The 22,971-nt window shown below is 42.1% G+C and overlaps 1 protein-coding gene across 3 annotated transcripts in view; it reads right to left on the minus strand.

The window, feature by feature from the left end:
- Positions 1-22,971, minus strand: part of LOC129866838 (SLIT-ROBO Rho GTPase-activating protein 1) — a 163,266-nt gene that overhangs the window by 75,657 nt on the left and 64,638 nt on the right. For all 3 annotated transcript variants that reach the window (XM_055939809.1, XM_055939811.1, XM_055939810.1), the window contains exons 2-3: positions 21,827-22,022; positions 6,675-6,837 (exon numbers count right to left, since the gene is read on the minus strand). In XM_055939809.1, the coding sequence (XP_055795784.1) occupies positions 6,675-6,837; positions 21,827-22,022 (359 nt within the window). The remainder of the gene's footprint in view (positions 1-6,674; positions 6,838-21,826; positions 22,023-22,971) is intronic.

A 22,971-nucleotide genomic window follows, 5' to 3' on the forward strand; every position in this document is an offset into this window, starting at 1 on the left:
GCCTATGCTAGACTAGTTCTCTGGCTTACTACTTAGCTATGTCGACAGTGGTGGTTGGCTAGCTAGGCTAGTTAGCTGGCTAGGCTAGCTAGCAGGTTAAAATAACCAACTTTACAGGTAAAGTTATTTGATAACTGGTAGATGAAGTTAAGTATTTCCAAAACTTTGGTTTACTTTAATGTAGCTGTACACTAGGTGTGAATAACAACTGGCTGACTCACACAGAGCTAACGTAATGTTAGCAGGCTAGTTGGCTAGCAACATTGCAATCTATAACTTCAAATTAAACCAAATAATTTGCCCTCATGACTACTTGCTTCAATACAATTTTCAGACAACTTACAAGCAAATACTTTATGAATTTATTGTAAGTTGGCTGAAAATTGTATTGAAACAAGTAATCATGAACGCAAACGATTTGGTTTAATTTGAAATTATACATTGCAATGTTGCTAGCCAACTAGCCTGCTAACATTGTTAGCCTGCGTGAGTCAGACAGTTTAATATGAAGTTATACATTTGAAGTTATTTCTGTTGCAGTTTACAATATGGGGAATAATAGACTGGCTTCTCAGGTCCTCCATATTAAGTCACATCCCGCAAATTTTTTTTCCGGCATGACTTCGACATTCTTCAGAATTCTGATCAGTTTTAAATAAAAACAAAAAAAATTGAAAAGTGAGGTGTAACTTTGCATTGGGACTTTTGATGTTTTTTTTTTACTGTAAATCCATGTGTTACACGTGGTTGGTTATGTTTATCTACCTACCTTTAAAGGCTATGCCCTCTCTTATTTGAAAGACCAATGCAGCAGTTTTCATCCAAATATCAAGGACTGTCTTGGAGTGGTCTGAGTGAGGAGCCTAACAGAGAGCCTAATGGGATTGATCAGTAACTTAAAATCTAGCTGCTATTGGCAGAGAGGTTTGAAACTTGTTATTGATCGATTAAATTACACCGCCTGGTGTTGTCACCATGCAGGCCAAAACTTCATCCCATCAAAACACGCTGAAATTTCAGGCAGCCTTCTCAAACAGCTCTTACATTAAAAGTGCATTATCAGCATTTTCACAATTTCAGTATTATTCCCACCTCAGTGTGGAAATACAAACTACTGTTCAAAAGTTTGATGTCACTTAGACATGTCCTTGTTTTCCATGAAAACATACATGAAATGAGTTACAAAATATAGTCAAGCAGTTGACAAGGTTATAAATAATGATTTTTAATTGAAATAATTGTGTCCTTTGCTTTCGTCAAAGAATCCTCCATTTGCAGCAATTACAGCCTTGCAGACCTTTGGCATTCTAGTCATCAATTTGTTGAGGTAATCTGAAGAGATTTCACCCCATGCTTCCTGAAGCACCTCCCCCAAATTGGATTGGCTTGATTGACACTTTTTTACATACCATACAGTCAAGCTGCTCCCAAAATAGCTCAATGGGGTTGAGATCCAGTGACTATAATGGAGTGGCCAGCACAGACAGAATACCAGCTGACTGCTTCTTCCCTAAATAGTTCTTGCATAGTTTGGAGCTGTGCTTTGGGTCATTGTCCTGTTGTAGGAGGATTGGCTCCAATTAAGCGCTGTCCACAGGGTATGGCATGGCGTTGCAAAATGGAGTGATAGCCTTCCTTCTTCAAGATCCCTTTTACCCTGTACAAATCTACCACTTTACAACCACCAAAGCAACCCCAGACCATTACATTGCCTCCACCACGCTTGACAAATGGCGTCAAGCACTCCTCCAGCATCTTTTCATTTTTTCTGCGTCTCACGAATGTTCTTCTTTGTGATCCAAACACATGGACAGACAAATCTTAGTTTGATAACACTTTTTTCCAATCTTCCTCTGTCCAGTGTCGGTATTCTTTTGCTCATCTTAATCTTTTCTTTTTATTGGCCAGTTTGCGCTGTTTTGTCAAGGGACTCACACCGTGTTGTATGAGATCTTCAGTTTCTTGGCAATTTCTCACATGGAATGGACTTCATTTCTCAGAACATGAATAGACTGACGAGTTTTAGAAGAAATGTATTTGTTTCTGGCCATTTTGAGCCTGTAATCGAACCCACAAATGCTGATGCTCCAGATACTCAACTAGTCTAAAGAAGGCCAGTTGTATTTGTTCTTTAAATCAGAACAACAGTTTTCAGCTGTGCTAACATAACTTAGAAAACCCTTTTGCAATTATTTATTTATTTTACCTTTATTTAACTAGGCAAGTCAGTTAAGAACAAATTCTTAATTTCAATGACTGCCTTGTTCAGGGGCAGAACGACAGATTTGTACCTTGTCAGCTCGGGGATTCAATTTTGCAACCTTTCGGTTACTAGTCCAACGCTCTAACCACTAGGCTACGCTGCCGCCCCATGATCAATCAGCATTTTAAAATGATAAACTTGGATTAGCTAACAACGTGCCATTGGAACACAGGAGTGATGGTTGCTGATAATGGGTTTCTGTACACCTATGTAGAGATTCCATTCAAAATGTTTTGGGGGAAATCAGCCGCTTCCAGCTACAATAGTCATTTAATACATTAACAATGTCTACACTATATTTCTGCTCAATTTTATGTTATTTTATTGTACAAAAATTGTGCATTTCTTTCAAAAACAAGGACATTTCTAAGTGACCCCAAACCTTTGAACGGTAGTGTATATAAAACACATGAACATCACGTTTTTGACTGCACTAGGCCTTTAAAAGGGGAATGCCAACTGGGGATTTTCCAATACGGATAATTATCCCACACGATTAAATCGGGGAGGGGACTATTCATCCGTACGTTCGTTCATACTTACTTTTGTACGTTATTCACACGTGATATCTCAGAAAGCACTTTCCCCATTTTTACGAAACTTGCTTGAATGATGTGTCTTACCATAGAGAGCCGGCATTTACATAATTACACTGATTGGACCAAGTTAGACGCTGCATCATTTGTGGGGGACGACATGTTTACTGTTGCCAAGTTTATTAGAGGACTAGCACCAATGGGCTTCCCCTTTAAGTGTACTGTTTATGAGTGACGCTAACCACATCTGAGAGAGAAGACTGGGAGAGACTGGAATCCACTAAGCCATGTGTGGGGGGGCATGGATTTCACGTTGCCTCCAACATCAATCCGGCCCCAGAGAGGGCCCGTACTCCTAGGGTCCATGTCTGGTGGGTGGTGCACCAGGGGCATGACTGCTCCATATGGCAGAACTCTAGTAAGAGCCTACACAAATCATATTGGCTCCTACACAGTCAGCTCAAAAATCATTGCCACCCATAAAGATGAGCAAAAAAGACAGTATAAAATAAATACAAATACTGAGCTATATTGTATGCCCACCCCAAAAAATGTAATATTATTTTATACTAGTACAATTGCTCAAAGAGACTTTGTTTAACAAGTCATTATTATTTTTCTTAAAAAGAATGGGTCAAAACTATTGGCACCCCCGTTTTCAATACTCCGGCACCCTCCCCTTCAAAAGGATAATGGCACTGAGCATTTTTGTTAAATGTTTTATATTGATTGGAGACCACATTGGGAGAGATCTTAGACCATGCCTCCATGCAGTGTCTTTCCAGATCCTTAATATTCTTTGTCTGTGCTTATAGACTACCCTTCAATTCAAACCACAGGACTCAGATAGCCATTGCAAAATGTTTAATTTTTGGTAAATTAACCATTTATTTGTGTAGATTTTACCCTTGAGTAAGGCACTTAACCTCAATTTGCTCCAGGGGTGCCGTACTACTATTGATGACCCTATAAAACACCACATTTCACTGCACCTCTCTGGTGAAGGTGAAAGATCCACTTTAGTATAAGATCCACTTCTTATACGAGTAATCCAAGTTTCAGCCTCCTGGCAGAAGCAACCAGGTTCTTGGCTACAACGTCCTGGTACTGGGCAAATTTCTCAGTTTAAAAATACTAATTTCCCCCTTTTTTTGTTGCATACAATATAGCTCAGTATTTGTATTACTTATTGTATGCAGTCTTTTTTTCTCATCTTTATCAAGGGTGCCAATAATTGTTGACCTGATTGTACTATACAGAAGCAGCCCAGGAAGGTACTCTAGTAAGGGACTCCACCAAGCCAGGCAGTAAACTGTCAAGCTCTAATCCAAATGAAGTGTTAAAACACATTGCACTCCGCTTGATCAAATGCCAAGACCAATTCAGTAGTACCTGGTGCAGTTTCATGTTTCCCTCACCCTCCTTCGTACCTACCACTGTAGCGAATCAACTTGCAATGTAGGAACTAGATTAACTAATACCTTCCTTCCGCCATACAGCTAAGGCTTTCAAGCTTTGGGTTCTCACAGTTCCACCAGAATGTGACCTCCATAAATAAAAAATGACTGAGTAAAACAAAGAACCAGTTGTATGAATGATGAAGAGAATACATGTGATAAGACCTGCCCGACAATCAATGGACTGCGTGACAAGACTCGTATTTAGAGGTTTCGCCACCGAACAAAGACACAATTCGAGGTAAGCTGTGACTTTCAATAACAACGGTAAAACATGAGCGCCCGCAGCACAGAGAGCTCAGACCCACTTGGCCACAGTACTACTCATAAATAAAACAACTACTGCCGAAGGCATGAACACAAATCAACGGACTATTTTCAAAGGTCCACCATGCTGAAGCCTGATAGGATATGTCATTTAAGGTCCTATACTGATTCACCTCATAACTTTAAAAAGTTAGAAAACAGAAGAATTTGGAAATATAAAAACACTGCTCTTTGATGTCAGGATGACAAAACAGCATCTGTCTCGAGTTAAAACAAGACGACCTGTACTGACTGTGTTGTAACTGGGGGGCCTCCCCTGGTGTTTGTCTATCATTACTGGAGCTCAGCGGAGATCAAAGACAATGGGATGTACTAATTAGAGGGCAGGGGTGTCTCTGCTCCTCTGTGACAGACTGCACCCCACTAGGGGGATGCCGTTTAGTTTGGCCCCTGGCTGCCAAACGTCACTATACGAGCCAGAGGGGAGACACAAACACACACGCACTCACACAGTCACTGAATACTTACTGTAACTGCAGGTCGTTGCCTGTTGTGCTCAAGGCCAACCAACAACAAATTGGTGGAGCAATAAGGAGAGTTGGTACATGAGGGGAAACATGAACTGTGTGTAATGTCAATGCAAACCTCTTTATATGAGGGATGCTATGAACTAAACGGCATACATTATATCGTCTTGATCTAAACACCTAAAAATGAATACATATCATTGGTAACACATTGATGAGTTTACTGATGTTTAAAATGACAGACTACTAATGTGGATTGAGTCGGCGGGAGAAAGAAACATCTGACAAACCACTCCGCTCCAGCTTCACATCTGGCCCATTAGTAAACCAGGAGCCTCTAACTGCTATCAAAGGGAAATTACTGCCTTAACTTCCTGTGTGTGTTGCAGTTGTTCGAGCAGAGGGTGGGGGTGGGGTGCAGAGCAGACCACTCCTCTGTACAAGCCAGATGAAACCACCAACATCAAGAGACAATAATGACTTTAAGATGAATAAAATAACTATTTTTTCTGTCTCCATCTAAGCAGACAAATCTAAAGAACCCGCAGCAAAAGAGAGAGAAAAAGACAAAAACGTTGACGCAAAGCACCCCACTGAAACAGGCTCTGGTTTGTCATTTTCCGGACTATGGTCGGTTCATGTGACTCCTAGTGCATAGGAGAGCTCATAATCTGGTAGGGAGTGGTCCGAGTGAAACAGGCTCTGGTTTGTCATTTTCCGGACTGTGGTCGGTTCATGTGACTCCTAGTGCATAGGAGAGCTCATAATCTGGTAGGGAGTGGTCCGAGTGAAACAGGCGGCGGCAGCATTAACAGGGTTTCGGTCACGAGGCGACCGACTTCGGATGGGAGGGTTAGATAGGGCGTTTAGTCTTATGATCAGGGCTGTGTAGGAAGAGGGTTCTTCTCTCTCAGCATAGAAGTTCACAGAACTAAACCACAACCCAATAAATGAACTGCTATCAAGATGTCCTCAAACACAACTTGTAATGTAATACGTTAAAACTACATTCAGCCAGACATCAAAACAAAGTACAGTCCAGTGCCTGGTTTATTTAAAAAGGGCAATCAGCAGTTGCTACATGTATTGTTGGACTTAAATGAATGATATATATCCATTGATTCTTGAAGAATATAACTTATAAATGCCTCATGAGCTTAGTTCAACTGTCACACTCCACGAGAACCCAACATATAAACTTTCTTACTCCAATGTTTGTAAACAAAGCCAATGTAAACAAACACTATATAGCCTCAAAACATAGATAAAACTGTAATTTTTGTATTATGGATGATCAGTCAGTGCATCCATAGCTCTGCCCATGAATTTGAGAGGGGTTACATTTCTCCAGCCCCATCCCTCAGCTTTTTACCAAAACAAGAGCAGGGAGTCTGCTTTGTTATTATTTTAACTGCCGATCGCTGCTTTAAGGCTGTAGGATGATAGACGTATCATTAGCAGCAGGGCCCAGAGTTTTTTCCTGACTATGTGAATGAGCCAAGGGATTTATCCAATATAACGAGGTACCAGAGTTTTCCCTGATCAATTCAAGATTTGGAACGACTTCCGTCAGATCAGTGGGATCTCACCTCGTCTGAGCTCTGACCTCTACAGAAGAGCTTACCTTTTTGAGCAGGCGTGTGGAGTCCTCGCTGATCTGCATGAAGCGCATGATGACGTTGTTCAGGTAGATGTCACTGAGGGTGGCGTGGTCCTTGCTCTCCCTCCTCACCTGGTTCAGCAGCAGGTACCAGCAGTTGACCGGTGACAGCAGGTTCTGGTCCTTCCTGTAGGGGGACACAGCAAGGCAGCACTATCAATCAACTGGGTTGTATTCCTTAGACACCAGAACATATGAAAACAGACCGAAACGGGGATGGACTAAACTGCTCGTTGACATTTTTCGTTGCAAAACGTTTTGCTACGGAGTGCCCTAATGAATATGGCTGACCTCCTTACAGAAACACCTTCCCCTGACTGCTCAGGTTCAATCATACAAAAAACACACTCAAAAAAGACAGGTCAGTTAAAGTAACATGCTTACCAGACAGGACATGTCGCGTGCGCGAGCGTCGCAAAATTTATTTAGAAAGCCATGTTATTCAATTATTGCACCCGCACTGCTCGCGCGCACCAACGAGCATCTGCGTTGCCAAGGGCTAAAATAGAAGTCGTTCCTATTTCTGACGCAGATCGCGCTGAAAGTCCTGCCTCTCCACACTCCTCATTGGTTTATAGAAGCAGGTACCCACGTGGGTGATTGAAAGACGAACTGTTTTGCCGGTAGTCGTGGTAATACTATGAAAGTGTAGATGCGATCACCAAATAAGTTTAAAGATGAAAAAGCCTGGAAGGAGGAGAGATGACTAGAAACGATTTGGTTGGCCGTTTTGTGTGTGGATTAATTTGTCGGAGTAGAGGACCTTGTGATTTCAGGTAAAATAACAACTCAATGTTTATATCCCAGGACAAATTAGCTAGCAACAGCAAGCTAGCTAAATAGGACAAATTAGCTAGCAAGTACAAGCTACCTAGCTAAATTGCCATACATGTTTAATGCTTTGAGACCTGTCCACAAATTAATGTCATTGGTTCAGAGTTTGGTTTGATATTTTAACCTGCGTGTCGTGATCTCGTTTGGTGTGGGGTTACAGAATAAATGTATGCACGATAGCGCACGCGCACAGCCGGTTTGGGTTCCGTGTAACTTATTCATGATACATATCACTGCTAATCACACAGAGAGAGAAACAAGAGACAGGCACAAGGAGAGGCGGGGACATGTAGGGATGTATTCTTGCTCCCTGAGAGACAGAGTGAGCGAGTATGCCTGTGCGCACATGTATGTGCGTGTGCATGTGTGTGTCCTCGCCTGGCTGTCTTTGCAATCTGTGCTTAGAGATCAAGGTCTCAGCTACCTGACAGGTCTATCCTGTCTGCCTAACTGTCCTCATCTAGCGAGATGTTTTAAGACTTCCTAAAGTGGATCAAGTCCCATCCTAAAAGTAATAGCTAGTAGGGATGTTTCCTCCACAGCCCTCCCCTGGTGATGAATGCCCTATATAATAGCATGCACTCTATATAATCAGCACCGAGTGCATACTGCGCCTGAAGGAGAGTTTGTATCAACGACATTTCTGGGGCATAGCCGGAGGAGCGATGTTCTGAGTGGACCGGACTTCTCGCAACAGGGGAGAGCGCCCTCCACAAGTAAGCTGAGGAGACTCGAGACTTCCTTGTAAGATCATTTGTTAGCGAAGGTACTTTACATGTAGTAAAGTTTTGGAATAGTGCATTACAAGAGACAAGACAGGAAGAGAGAGAGAGACAGACACAGAGTGAGCCACGGCTGTGCATAAGCAGCGGCCTGCAGCAGGCTGACTCCGTTGAATCTAAAACATTCCTCCTGCTATGGAGCTAGCCAAGGGAAGGCAGGAGGCCAGAAGAGAGGCCAGGGCCTGAGGCTTTAGGGCCAGCAGGGAGGAACCATATGGAAGCTCTCCTCTAGAACTCTGGAAGGGCTTCCCCCCAAATGTCAGTCAAAGACAGGCAAGCACACCAGCATTTGTCAACGCAACAGGTGAAACTTTGTACATTGGCCCTGGCCCACGACCCATGCTGCAGCCCTTAACTACAGAACTCTATGATGATAGCTGCTGGAAGAGCAGATGTTTTTCTCCTGACAGACATTTACATTTACATTTAAGTCATTTAGCAGACGCTCTTATCCAGAGCGACTTACAAATTGGTGCATTCACCTAATGACATCCAGTGGAACAGCCACTTTACAATAGTGCATCTAAAGACAGTGGGCAAAACATTCCGGACCAAAGACCTGAAACTTTGTCTCTCCCTCTCTTGGAAAACAGGAAATGGTGCATGTGACAAAAGACAGGACTGGAAATGAAAAACTTCCCGGCGAAACGCAAGACCATTTTTCATAGACGATGTAAAATAAGGAATAATCCAATTTAGCTAAAAGTGGCGCGTGGGGGCAACATATACAGACCTGCATTCAGAGGGAAGTTACCAAGAAGAAACAGTTACAGTGACTTCAGAAAGTATTCACACCCCTCGACTTCTTCCACATTTTGCTGTGTTACAAAGTGGGACTAAAATGGATTCAATTATTATTAATAATATAATAACATTTTTTTGTGTGGAGGATCTACACAAAGTACTTTAATGTCAAAACGTAAGAAAAAAAAAATTACATTTGTCTTCTGTCTATAACATGAGCTGCCAAGTATGTGTGGATAATCCTGTCTACCACGGCTTTTTTTGAAAGCTCAGTGGGAAAATGTTGTGAAGAACTACTTTCTGGAGGATGATCGTGCTGTTGACTTTCTCGGACTCTGAAAACGAATCAAACAATGAGTAAATCCCTGATTTAGGTAAAAATATTTTAATTGAACCAGACAATAAATATAGCGTCTTCTGATAACAATGTTGGGGAAGAAACGGTGTCGTTGTCACGGAAGAAGTTGACCAAGTTTTGAAATCAGTGGAATGCCCGGTGGAAGCAGAGAGAGGATTGCCAAATGTAGTGAGCCCAAAAAAGAGAACACAGAAAGAAGATTGATGTATAAAACACCTGTCTCTGGATTACATCTTTAAACTAAAGGGCAACCATGGCATCCGCGTTCATCCATGTATACAGGTAAGAGTCTAGCTAGCTACATTTTCAGATATTATACGTTTCTAATTTTGTCAGAAAGGTGTTTTTATTGCAAGTTAACTTCTTGAGAATACAGGGGGTGCTGTTTCGCATTAGCATAATTGCCTCTACAGACTAAACTGCCTCTTATTCAATTATTGCTGTTACTATATGCATATAACCATATAGCATTGGATAGAAAACAAGCTATGGTTTCTAAAACCGTTCCAATTGAGTCTCTGAGTCAAACACAGGTCATTTCACAGCACTTTCCCTGAGCCAGAAAAAGATTGCAAGATGTGTATGCTCGCTTCAAAGCTCTGCCTATATATGGTCACGCGACCTATGACCCGAATGACACTTCCTTCTTCTTCCTCTGGGTGTCTGGAAGACGTCAGAGGAGAAATTTTTTGTTTATCTTGTACTGACGTGAAATAAGATCTATTTCTTTAGCGTGACCGACAACTTCCGGTTTCTGAGATGCGCGTTTTCAGAGGTGGCATTGTCTTTTGTTATGCTGACGTTACGGATGAAAAATATCTCCGTGTCGAAGTTTGTTGGATACATGTGACCATATCACCGTAATGTATGTTTTTTCAATATAGTTTAATCAGATTATTAGAATTTTTTCGGGAGTTTTGCCGTGTTCCGTTCTTTGAGTTTTTTAACTTTGGACATGGACCGTGCCAGTCGACCAGTACCCAGGCTATATGAAGAGGGGAAGTTGCCATTGTGAATGGATTGAACGACTCATCAGGACTAAGGACACCTTGATCAACATTCTGATGAAAGACCAGCAATAGTAAGACCCAATTTACGATGTTATTTCATATATCTGTCGTGCATGTGAACTGGTCGCGCGCGTCCAGCTGGTTTTGGCTGGCCTGGTTATGCTAATTAGCTAGTTATGCTAATTTCGCTATAAAACATTTAAAAAATCTGAAATATTGTTTGGATTCACCAGATGTTGGGCTTTCAATGTCTGTACGCTGTGTATTTTTTCTGAAATGTTTTAAGACAAGTAATTAGTTATATAACGTTGGTCTCTGTAATTGTTCTAGCTGCATCAGCACTATATCAGATTGCAGCTGCAATGTAGAACTGTGATTTATACCTGAAAAATGCACATTTAAAAAAAAAAAAACTATGCTATACCATAAATATGTTATCAGACTGTCATCTTAAGAATTTTTTTGTTGGTTAGTGGCTATCAATATCTTAGTTTAGCCGAATTGGTGATAGCACCTGATGGAGTAAGAAACTGTTGGAGTAAGAAAATGGTGTCATTTTGCTAACGTGTTTAGCTAATAGATTTACATATTGTGTCTTCCCTGTAAAACATTTAAAAAATCTGAAATGGTGGTTTTATTCACAAGATCTGTGTCTTTCATTGGGTGTCTTGGACTTGTGATTTAATGATATTTAGATGCTACTATTTAATTGTGACGCTATGCTAGCGATGCTAATCAGTGTGGGGGGTGTGGGGGGTGCTCCCGGATCCGGGTTAGGTACTCTGTAGAGGTTAAAGCATACTGTTAGCTAGCTAGCTAGCTAACGTTAGGTGCATGATCTATGTAGGAGCTCAAGAAAGAGGCCCAAGTTCCAGAGTTGGAATTCTGAGTTGGATCGGTTCAAATCGATTTTTCCCAGTCCAAGTTTTTTTTCTTTCTCCAGAGTTCGCAGTTGTTTTGAAAGCGGCATTAGAGTTGGGTGGTTATTATGGTTCATTGTTTAGCTAGCTAGCTACATGTCTAAACAAAAGACTCCACTATGGAAGTAATCATTTCACTGTAACATTTACACCTTCTGTATCCTGTGCATGTGACAAATAAACGTTGATTTTATTTTATATAGTGCGTGTTTACAAGAGACGGTAATGTGAAGAACAACATGAGTAGCACCAAAGTCAGATTAGGATACTGGGCAAGGACTAGATAAAAACATTTTACTACTACTTTCATCACCTTTAGGCTTGAAATCTTTGTTGTTTACTACACTATGAGTCCTTAAAGAGATGGGTGAGGCGAAGGCTTAAGAAGGTGTGAACGATGCTGAATAGGTTTAGACAAGTCCTCTGCAGTAGGTGTACCAAAACATTCACAGGCCATTTTTCAAAAGTTGGGTTACAAGTTTATAAAATTTGAATGCAGAATTACTTTCTCGTTGTTCCTCAACTGCAGTTTATAATATAATTTTTTTTAGCTCAGTCTCTACTTTATTCAATGTAAAAAATAAAAAAAAATGTTGCTACATTGGACCGAATCCAGGTGGTGAGCATTATTAAACAAATTCTTCAAGTTCTGTCAAAATAGTTGTTAATCATTGCTAGACAAACATTTTCAGGTCTTGCCATTGATTTTCAAGCAGATTTAAGTAAAAAATGTAACTCGGACACTCAGGAACATTCACTGTTTTTTTGGATAGCAACCCCAGTGAAGATTTGGTCTTGTGTTTTAGGTTATTGTCCTGCTGAATGGTGAATTAATCTCCCAGTGTCTGTTGGAAAGAAGACAACCACATTCCCCTCTAGGACTTTGCCTGTGCTTAGCTCCATCCATTTCTTTTTTATCCTGAAAAATTCCCTAGTCCTTAACGATTACAAGATACTCATAACATGCTGCAGCCACCACTATGCTTGAAAATATGGAGAGCGGTACTCAGTAATGTGTTGTATTGGATTTGCCATAAACATAACACTTTGTATTCAGGAGAAAAAGTGAATTTCTTTTCCATATCTTTTGCAGTATTAGTTTAGTACCGTGTTGCAAACAAGATGCATGTTTTGAAATATTTGTATTCTGTATAGGCTTCCTTCTTTTCACTCTGTCAATTAGGTTATTATTGTGGAGTAACTACAATGTTGTTGATCCATCCTCAGTTTTCTCCTGTCACAGCCATTAACTCTGTAACTGTTTAAAGTCACCATTGGCCTCATGGTGAAATCCCTGAGCAGTTTCCTTCCACGCCGGCAACTGAGTTAGGAATGACGCCTGTATCTTTGTAGTGACTGGGTGTATTGATACACCATCCAAAGTATAATTATTTACTCCACTATGCTCAAAGGAATATTCAATGGGTGAAAATAAAAAACAGACATCTACCAATAGGTGCCTTTCTTTGCGAGGCATTGGAAAACATCCCTGGTCTTTGTGGTTGAATCTGTGGTTGAAATTCACTGCTCGACTGATGGACCTGACAGATAATTGTATGTGTGGGGTACAGAGATGAGGTAGTCATTCAAAAATCAGGTTAAACACTATTATTACAGAGTGAGTCTATGCAACTTATGTGACTTGTTAAGCACATTCTTAATCCTTTATTTAGGCTTGCCATGACAAAGGGCTTAAATACATATTTACTCAAGACATTTAAACTTTTCATTTTTATTCATTTGTAAAAAGTAGATAAATAAATAAAAATCTATTAGGACATAGTGTGTAGGCCAGTGAAAAACATCTAAATGTAATCAATTTTCAATTCAATCTGTAACAACAAAATGTGTAAGGAGTCAAGGGGTGTAATACTTTCTGAAGGGACTGTATGGCAATTGAAGGGTTGTGGCAGAGTTGCTGGACAGCGTCACACACACTCTGTCAAGACTGCAGTTACCGTAAATCCCTTCTGCCTTAGTGGAGTGGAGTGCCAATCTCTCATTTCTCCTCTGTTTCTGCGTGTGTGTGCGTGGATATAGCCTAGAGTGTATGGGAGGGCGAGGGTTGTCAGCAAGTGGTGAGTCTGTGTGAGAAGTGGGCGTGTTTCCTTAAAAGACCCCCAAATGAGGGAGACATTGTGGTCAAAACTGATTACCCACAAGAGAAAAGGGAAACCTCCATGGATAAGGTCCAGTGGGAGGGGGGGGATTACACGTGGCCAATGAGCTCAATGCAGTTTTACGTACAAATGTGGCTCATTTACCCACCCCTGCACAGGACAAAGATTAAACATCAAAGGCCTGATTACCTGCATGCCTACCAATGTTGTTTACATGTTGAAATGACCTTGTGGTCTGTCCTACATTGGGAAAAACCAACAGAAGGTTTAAGACTTCAATATTTGATCACATTCCGATATATATTTTTACCTCCCGTTACAGGAAGTGATGTCACTGAGCACTGCCCCTATATATAGGACTTTTCACCCCCACCTGGGATGTGGATGCCTGATGAAGACCTAAGAGTCTAAACGTTGTTATAAATAAAACCACCTGGGAGCCTGAACAGCAGTGTGCAGCGTGTTCCTCTTTATTTTTCATGAGTTCACATAAACACCTGCAACAACAACAAAAAGTGTGTTTCTACTATTCTATCTCTGTGTGTGCGTATGTACGTGCGTATGTGAGTATGTGATTGGCATGTCTCTAACTGTAATGAGCATGGGCATGGGACATCAGCTGTGACCGGAGGGTTATATAACTGGGCTCTGTGCACTAGTGTGTGTCCAACCGACCGACCCACTCTGGCTCGCCTCAGTGCACAGAGCAGCACAGTGGGGCCCAGGCGCTGTGAATGGAGTGACCCGATTCGCCAGACCATGCACGCCACGGCCCAGTTCCTCATGAATACAGACAGTGCACTAAATGGTTCCCTATATAGTGCACTCATATAGGCCCCTGGTCAAACGTTTTGCACTATATAGGGATTGTAAATAGGGTGCAATTTGGGATGCAGGCTGAAAGAAAAGGGCTGAAATTACCATCGCAGCATTCTTTCAGCCCTTGCTATGACTGTACAACACATCCAATACAACGAAGAACAGACGGGAACTTACAATTACAGTCTCCGAAAAGTCAGCGTGAATGGAGGAAACGGGGTCATTATTCCAAATGCAGGACTTAGTGTAGATGGAAACACTACAGGGAGCCATTGAATGAACACTAGCCATTCCAATAAATCAATGGCCAAACAGTGGGGCTGTGTGCTGGCTAATGAGACAACCTGCTGGACCAAATGACACGCGCGTGCGCCTGCCTGCCTGTGTGTGTGTAGGGAGGGCCATGGCAGCAGTGACCTCAGGAACTCTACTACCTAGCCTACATAAATGGCAGGAAACTCTCAATGTCATAATTTCCCCACAATGCAGGGATTAGGTCAGACAGACAGGTATAGGCAGGAGGGAGAGATAACTACGGGCCTCAGAGGAGAGGAGAAAGAAGGAGAGAGTGTGCGTGTGTTTAAGAGTGAGCTTACGTATGCATACAGGTGTGTGTGTGTGTGTGTGTTTGTGTGTTCTCACATACATGCATGCATGACAATGCAGTGCATTCAGAAAGTATTCAGACCCCTTGACTTCTTCCACGTTGTTACATTACATCCTTATTCTAAAACTGATTCAATTGTTTTTATTTTTTGTCAATCTACCCACAATGCACCATAATGATAAAGCAAAATAATGAAATATCACATTTACATAAGTATTCAGACCCTTTAGTCTGGATTTTGTTGAAGCACCTTTGGCAGCGATTACAGCCTCGAGTCTTCTTGGGTATGACGCTACAAGCTTAGCACACCTACAGTACCAGTCAAAATGTGACACCTACTCATGAAAAGGTTTTTCTTTATTTTTACATCAATACATCAAAACTATGAAATAACACATATGGCATCATGTAGAAACCACAAGTGTTAAAAAAAATCTACGTTTTATATTTGAGATTCTTCAAATAGCCACCCTTTGCCTTGATGACAGCGCTGCACACTCTTGGCATTCTCTCAACCAGCTCATGAGGTAGTCACCTGGAATGCATTTCAATGAACAGTTGGAATTTCTTTCCTTCTTAATTCTTAATGCATTTGAGCCAATCAGTTGTGTCATGACAAGGTACTGTAGGGATGGTATACAGAAGATAGCCCTATTTGGTAAAAGACCAAGTTATTATTATTGCAAGAACAGCTCAAATAAGTAAAGAGAAATAACAGTCCATCATTACTTTAAGACATGAAGGTCAGTCAATGTAGAAATGTAAAAGAACTTTGAAAGTTTCTTCAAGAGCAGTCGCAAAAACCATCAAGCGCTATGATGAAACTGGCTCTCATGAGAACCGCCACAGGAAAGGAAGACCCAGAGTTACCTCTGCTGCAGAGGATACACTCATTAGATTTACCAGCCTCAGAAATAGGCAATTAACTGCACCTCAGTTTGCAGCCCAAATAAATGCTTCAGAGTTCAAGTAACAGACAACTCAACATCAACTGTGTGAATCAGACCTTCATGGTCAAATTGCTGCAAAGAAACCACTACTAAAGGACACCAATAAGAAGAAGAGACTTGCTTGGGCCAAGAAACACGAGCGGTGGAAATCTGTCCTGCGGTCTGATGAGTCCAAATTTGGTCTCCAACCGCTGTGACTTAGTAAGACAAAGAATAAGTGAACGGATGATCTCCGCATGTGTGGTTCCCACCGTGAAGCATGGAGGTGATGGTGTGAGGGTGCTTTGCTGGTGACAAGGTCACTGATTTATTTAGAATTTAAAAAAGGTACACAACCAGCATGGCTACCCCTACATTCTGCAGCAATACGCCATCCCAACTGGTTTGCGCTTAGTGGGACGATAATTTGTTTTTCAACAGGACAATGGCCCAAAACACTCCTCCAGGCTGTGTAAGGGCTATTTGACCAAGAAGAAGAGTGATGGAGTGCTGCATCAGATGACCTGGCCTCCACAATCACTCAACCTCAACCCAATTTAGATGGTTTGGGATGAGTTGGACCGCAGAGTGAAGGAAAAGCAGCCAACAAGTGCTCAGCATATGTGGGAACTTCAAGACTGTTGGAAAATCATTCCAGATGACTACCTCATGAAGTTGGTTGAGAGAATGCCAAGAGTGTGCAAAGCGGTCAAAGCAAAGGGTGTCTACTTTGAAGAATCAAAAATATATTTTGACTTGTTTAACACTTTTTTTGGTTACTACATGATTCCATGTGTTATTTCATAGGTTTGATGCCTTCACAATTATTCTACAATGTAGACAATAGTAAAAAAAGAAAAACCCTTGAATGAATAGGTGTCCAAACTTTTGACTGGTACTGTATATTTGGGGAGTTTCTCCCATTCTTCTCTGCAGATCCTCTCAAGCTCTGTCAGGTTGGATCGGGAGCGTTGCCGCACAGCTATTTTCAGGTCTCTCCAGAGATGTTGGGATTGGGTTCAAGTCCGGGCTCTGGCTGGGCCACTCAAGGACCTTCAGAGACTTGTCCCGAAGCCACCCCTGCATTGTGTTGGCTGTGTGCTTAGGGTTGTTGTCCTGATGGAAGATGAACCTTCGCCCCAGTCTGAGGTCCAGAGCGCTCTTGAGCAGGTTTTCATCAAGGATCTCTGTACATTTCTCCCTTAATCTTTCCCTCGATCCTGACTAGTCTCCCAGTCCCTGCCGCTGAAAAACATCCCCACAGCATGATGCTACTACCACCATGCTTCACCGTAGGGATGGTGCCAGGTTTCCTCCAGACGTGACGCTTGGCATTCAGGCCAAAGAGTTCAATCTTGGTTTCATCAGGCAAGAGAATCTGGTTTCTCATGGTACGAGAGTCCTTTAGGTGCCTTTTGGCAAACTCCAAGCGTGCCGTCATGTGCCTTTTACTGACAGGTGTTTGCCTTCCCAAATCATGTCTAATCAAATTTAACACAGGTGGACTCCAATCAAGTTGTAGAAACATCAAGGATAATCAATGGAAACAGGATGCACCTGAGCTCAATTTTGAGTCTGAAAACTTAAGACAGAAATACCTTATTTACTTATCAACAGAGGCCCTATCTGAAATGGCAAATCCCTTTAGGGCCTCTACCATAAGATTTTTCCCATTAATAAGCTGGATCACTAGCTTTAATGGCAGTCTCTCTCTGGGTGGAATGCAAACGGTTATAATGTTAGTATTTTAATTCATTGACTGACAATTGAGGCAATACACTGAGTGTACAAAACATTAGGAAAACCTCTTTCCATTACATATTATACTGAGCAAAAATATATGCAATATGCAAAAATTTCAATGATTTTACTGAGTTACAGTTCATATGAGGAAATCAGTCAATTTAAATTAATTAATTAGGCCCTAATCTATGGATTTCACATGACTGGGCAGGGGCGCAGCCACGGGGGGTCCTGGCTCCCAAGTGGGTGGGCCTATGCCCTCCCAGGTAACGCTGTTGGGTTTTTCAAGCTCTGCATCAAGGGGAAGCCTTGGAGTCAACTTGGAACCAACAGCCCTGTGGAACGATTTCGATACCTTGTAGAGTCCACGCCCCGATGAATTGAGGCTGTTCTGAGCTCAGTGTACAACTGTAGGCAATTGGTCTTCTGTGGCTCAGTTGGTAGAGCATGGCGCTTCCAAAGCTAGTATGGTGGGTTCGAGTCATGGGTTCGAGTCACAGGATCCATTTGAAAAATGGATGTATGGCATGACTATGTCGCTTTGGATAAAAATTTGGCATATATGAGTATTTGACAATTGCAAGTGGAATTTACAAAAATTGAGTGATAGCTACTATTTGGGGGTATATTTATTGAATCATATCAACATGAATGAAAGTCCCCCTTAAACCCATTGGCTCTATTGTATGGGGGAAAGAAATCTGGTCTATTCAAGTCACTCCCTCTCAGGGGTGGCTACATAAATAATTCAATTATCGCTCTCTCCCTTCCATCCCTCTTGCACTCTCTAAACAAACAGAACTGCACAATGTGTGTGTATAATGTGTTCGTTTTGCAAACAGCCATGGCGCTGCCGCAGCAGTGAACTGACTGACTGACACTCCCTGGGACAGGGTTCTGGCTACTCCGCTGTGTGGCCTGTTGTAGCTCTCTCCCCACTGCATTCTGGGAAGAAGAACAAAAAGAGAAAGCCAGTGGACAAAAGAGCTGCTGATCCAGCTGGAGGCTTGTGTGCTCAGGGTGTCTGTCTCCTGTGGAGGGGAGCGGCGAGGAGAGAGTATCACTGTCCACACGGAAAAACGGTCCGTTTGGTTCTTCAAAAAAAATGAGGTGCTAGCGGATAAACCGTCCCATTGGTTTTATTTTTGTAATGATCAGGGTTGACTTTCTAGCAAAGAGAACTCCCGCCCTAACAATACACCTCCTGCAATATTAAACTCTGTTCATTACACGTCTAGTTATCAGGGTTGATCAACGGTGCAGATAATCAGATCTAATAAACTGTGCCCGTTGATTGAATGAGCTTGATGAGGGAACTGTACTTGTCACGAGAGGTGACAGCCATTTGACTAAGCCAAACCCTATCCATCTAAGCATCAGTAATAAAGGGGCCAACAGATATTGCTGTCGGCCCCATCCGTGCTGCAGCTTGGGATGTAGAAAGCGGACAGGCTTGAAAATTACGCAATACTCTGAATAACTTAGGCACACCGAATAATTCAATATGTGGGATGATGCTGACAGATTATCACCGATAAGTGTGAATCACAGAGCTTAATGTCAAGGGATGGATGCCCAACATACAGCGATGTGATTCCCATACACAATATGTCCTGTGTATACCGACTGTAGAATCATCTACTAGACCTGGGTTCAGCGGGCAGGGTTTGCAGTTGTATAACTATCCTATTGGTTCCACTGTGTCAGGCAAGCTCAATCAAGCCCAGATAAAGTATTTTGAAATGTTTTCAAATAGTATTTGACTGTGGTTTCATACCAGTTCCACCTCCTGCTGGTCCCTCAGTACCAACTTTCATCCATCACAGCGAGCTTAGAGAAGCTGCCTATACCGCTTACCACTGCTGCTGTGCCCAAGCAAGATTGATTCTGGGCCAACTGAGGTGCTGTAGCAATAATTCCATAGGTATCACAAATAGTGTATTTTCACTTTCACTCCTGAAGGCAACCCGATAAAGGAGAAAAATATGGCTGACGAGGCATTCCTGGTCCTGAACACTGAACTGTACCACAGCTCCTCTGACTAGTTTCTCCTCAGAGGAAACAGAGACTAGACATCAGGGTTAGTACAAAGCATCCTACCCTTAATTCTCTAACTTCCTCACAGCTCCTCTGACTAGTTTCTCCTCAGAGGAAACAGAGACTAGACATCAGGGTTAGTACAAAGCATCCTACCCTTAATTCTCTAACTTCCTCACAGCTCCTCTGACTAGTTTCTCCTCAGAGGAAACAGAGGCTAGACATCAAGGTTAGTACAAAGCATCCTACCCTTAATTCTCTAACTTCCTCACATTTTTGCAATTTGGGCATCGACAATCCGAATACACATAACTTGGCTCCCTGTCAAATCTGACGAACACTGCATTCAAATCTGTGACTTAATTCTCACCTCAGTCAGTAGCACTTAGCAGCCCAACTGCACGCAGCATGTCAGTATTCACTGCTCTCCAGTGCGGAAACACCAGCTAATTAGCCAGTGATTTAATGCGCTCATTTTAATGCTAATTCAGCTTATTACACACACAGCCAGCCCAAGCTGGGCTGAGGCTCTGCACTATCATGAGGCCAGAAAGCTCAAAGTCTGAGTGAAAGTGCACTTTTACAATCCTCACAACAGAAAAAATTGGTCCAGAGAAAACAGCCTAGAGAATGTGGAGAATACAGAAGTGCCTCTGTATTAACCTTGTTTGTACGAACACAAGTCTTAAAACTGTTATTCAAATGTCTCGCGTTTACAGAGCACCGAAATATGCTGCTCGCCTTGGCACTGTGCAAATGTTTACCCTGCGAATGAACTGACCAGACACTATATCACTCAAAAACCACAGCTAACAAGCCACGCTGTCGGAATCTCCTCAGCCTCCCGGTTCTGCACACCCAGCTGCTAGAGTCATTAACAGGCCCAGTAGACTCCGTAGAGGAATATTTCCAGACACAGAATAGGGCAAACAGGCGTGTTATTTTTGGTCCCTACTGCAAGTTCAAACAATGTGCCAATATCTGTCTTTTCCATAAGCAGACTCCTAAAGCGTGATGAGACTGAGTGTCAACATTCCAATAAGGCTCATCCATGACATCCATGCCAGTCTGTGTTGTACCACACAGGGGTAAGGAAAGTAAAGCTACGGGAGAGAGATGAAGTACTTCTTCTCTTACAGCGTGATCATATTTCAATTGATTTGGAGCGAGATTCCCACATTGTGACTTTCATCATTTTAGGTCTCATTTGTGGTTAGATCGAAATGACAGACCAACTCACTGTAGACATGGACCAAGCTGGTTAGGTTATTCTCCACAAGAATGATTGTAACACTAGGAGTCCTTTCACCATTCCATGTATTCTGTACTGTGGATCTGGGAGCAGTCATGAATCTGATGTTCATTTAAAAAAAAAAAAATGTAACAACTTAAAATCTATACCCATTCTAGGGAGGTATTAGTTACTTCATTGGAGTTTCTCCAGTTCCATAAGTCACAGTACACTGTGCTGGAAATACCATATGCACATTGACAGAGGGTGACGGTTTGAATTGTGAGGCTAGATGGAGAAAGTGTTTTAAATATAGAGCTACCACTGCTACCCAGATGAGCTACAGAAGAACAAAGGGACATTATGCAGAATCGGCTGAGAGGGGTAACATAGTTTGGGATATTTATCGCTGGAGCCCCTGGTGTAACAGTCTGCCTTCACAGGATATTTCCTTTCAATAATTCATGTAAATGTATTCATATTGGGAACACACATTTTAAAAGTATGAATAAAATTGGTAAAGAAAGCCCGCAGTCCAAATCGATTTCTGCGGTCGAATTTAGGAGATGAAATGAGTAGAATGACACGACAATAAAATGTCTCATTGATGGAGTTTGATAATGAGAAATAAATAGGAAATTGAATCATTGAGCACGGCTGCTGTGCGTATGTCTTCCCAGACTGACTGTAAATAGAAACCAGATTGATTCGCCTCATCAACATTTAATAAAACATTTGAATATATTTTCCAGATTGATATGTCATCAACATTATAATCAAATATGAAGTTGATCTTGGTTGCCTAATGCAACAGGTATTCATGAACACTGAACCAGAGGGAGGCATATTTCAGACAGAGACACTGTTCCATACAGTGACTTAACTTCTTCAGGAAAAATGCATAGACCGACTGAAAAACACTCAGACCTAGACCCAGGTACACAGACCCAAAGTCAGACACAGACAAGACATTGGTACTTACTTGTACTGCTGGTGGTCCTTGGTGCTCCGCGTCTTAGCCATGAAGCGCTCAGCCAGTTTCTCCAGGTTCCTGGAGTACTCCATCTCGATCTCTGACTTCTTCCTGAAGAAGTCCTGCAGGTCCTGGAGGAGCTGCACCCTCATCTCTGTCTGCTGGTCCAGGCATTTCTGCTGCTCCACCAGCTGGGCACGGATCTCTGAGAACAGATAGACACAACTATGTCAGATTGATATTTACATCTACACACAAGTCAGCGGTATGTAACTCTTAGAAACTCACACAGCAGACAGGTCATAAATATGTCTCAGTAGTCAACACCAGCCCATAGTCTAATGACATATATAAAGGGGGAAGTGATCACGAAGCACAAATAGGTGCATTGTGAGAGGAGGTTGGCTGCGCTGGTCTCAGGTGGTTCATTAAAGCCACTATAGAATGAATTAGCCCTGTTACTAATCAATCACCCACTGAGATGGAGCACGGACATGCTTTCTTGACATCCTGCCGGGAAACGCCAGGGTCTTCACTAGTGCTACTGGTTGACTGCACACCACATTCACCAGTAGGGAAACAGGAGAGAGACAGGAGGCTTCTCTTAACCAGGCTGCATATGGAGCTAAATTACCCTCCAGCATGAGATATCTCACCAGTCAATGGGAATGTTTGTCATTAAAATGTACACCAGCCACTACTGTAGGCTACATCCCCCTACCGTAATGGTATGTGTGAGTGAACACGCAGTGTCCTGTGATGGCTATGTGACCCTGGCTATGTATAATGGATTTGTCATGAGGTACCAGGGCTTGACATCGCCACTATGAAAGGAAACGGATGCATGAGGTGATTTAAAAAACACACAACATTCCAATAGAGGCCACAAAATGATGTTGCTGTAATGAAAAATCCCGGGGCCTTGTGCCCCGTCACAAACGCCAAGAGGAATTGCATGGTAAGTAGCTAACTAGAGGCCATTGTAACTGCCGCTGCTTAGCCCTGCTGTCAAAACTTCAGAACATTACATAGAAACAGAGTTGTTCTATAAGAAACGCATTTTCTAATTAATTCCTGACACAAAATCACGTCTTATCTCTAGCAACGTGGCGGCTTAAGCCTCAACAAATCTATCAGATTGTATAGCATTGAGA

This window comes from Salvelinus fontinalis, chromosome 12 (assembly GCF_029448725.1).
Source record: "Salvelinus fontinalis isolate EN_2023a chromosome 12, ASM2944872v1, whole genome shotgun sequence".
Lineage (NCBI taxonomy): Eukaryota > Metazoa > Chordata > Actinopteri > Salmoniformes > Salmonidae > Salvelinus > Salvelinus fontinalis.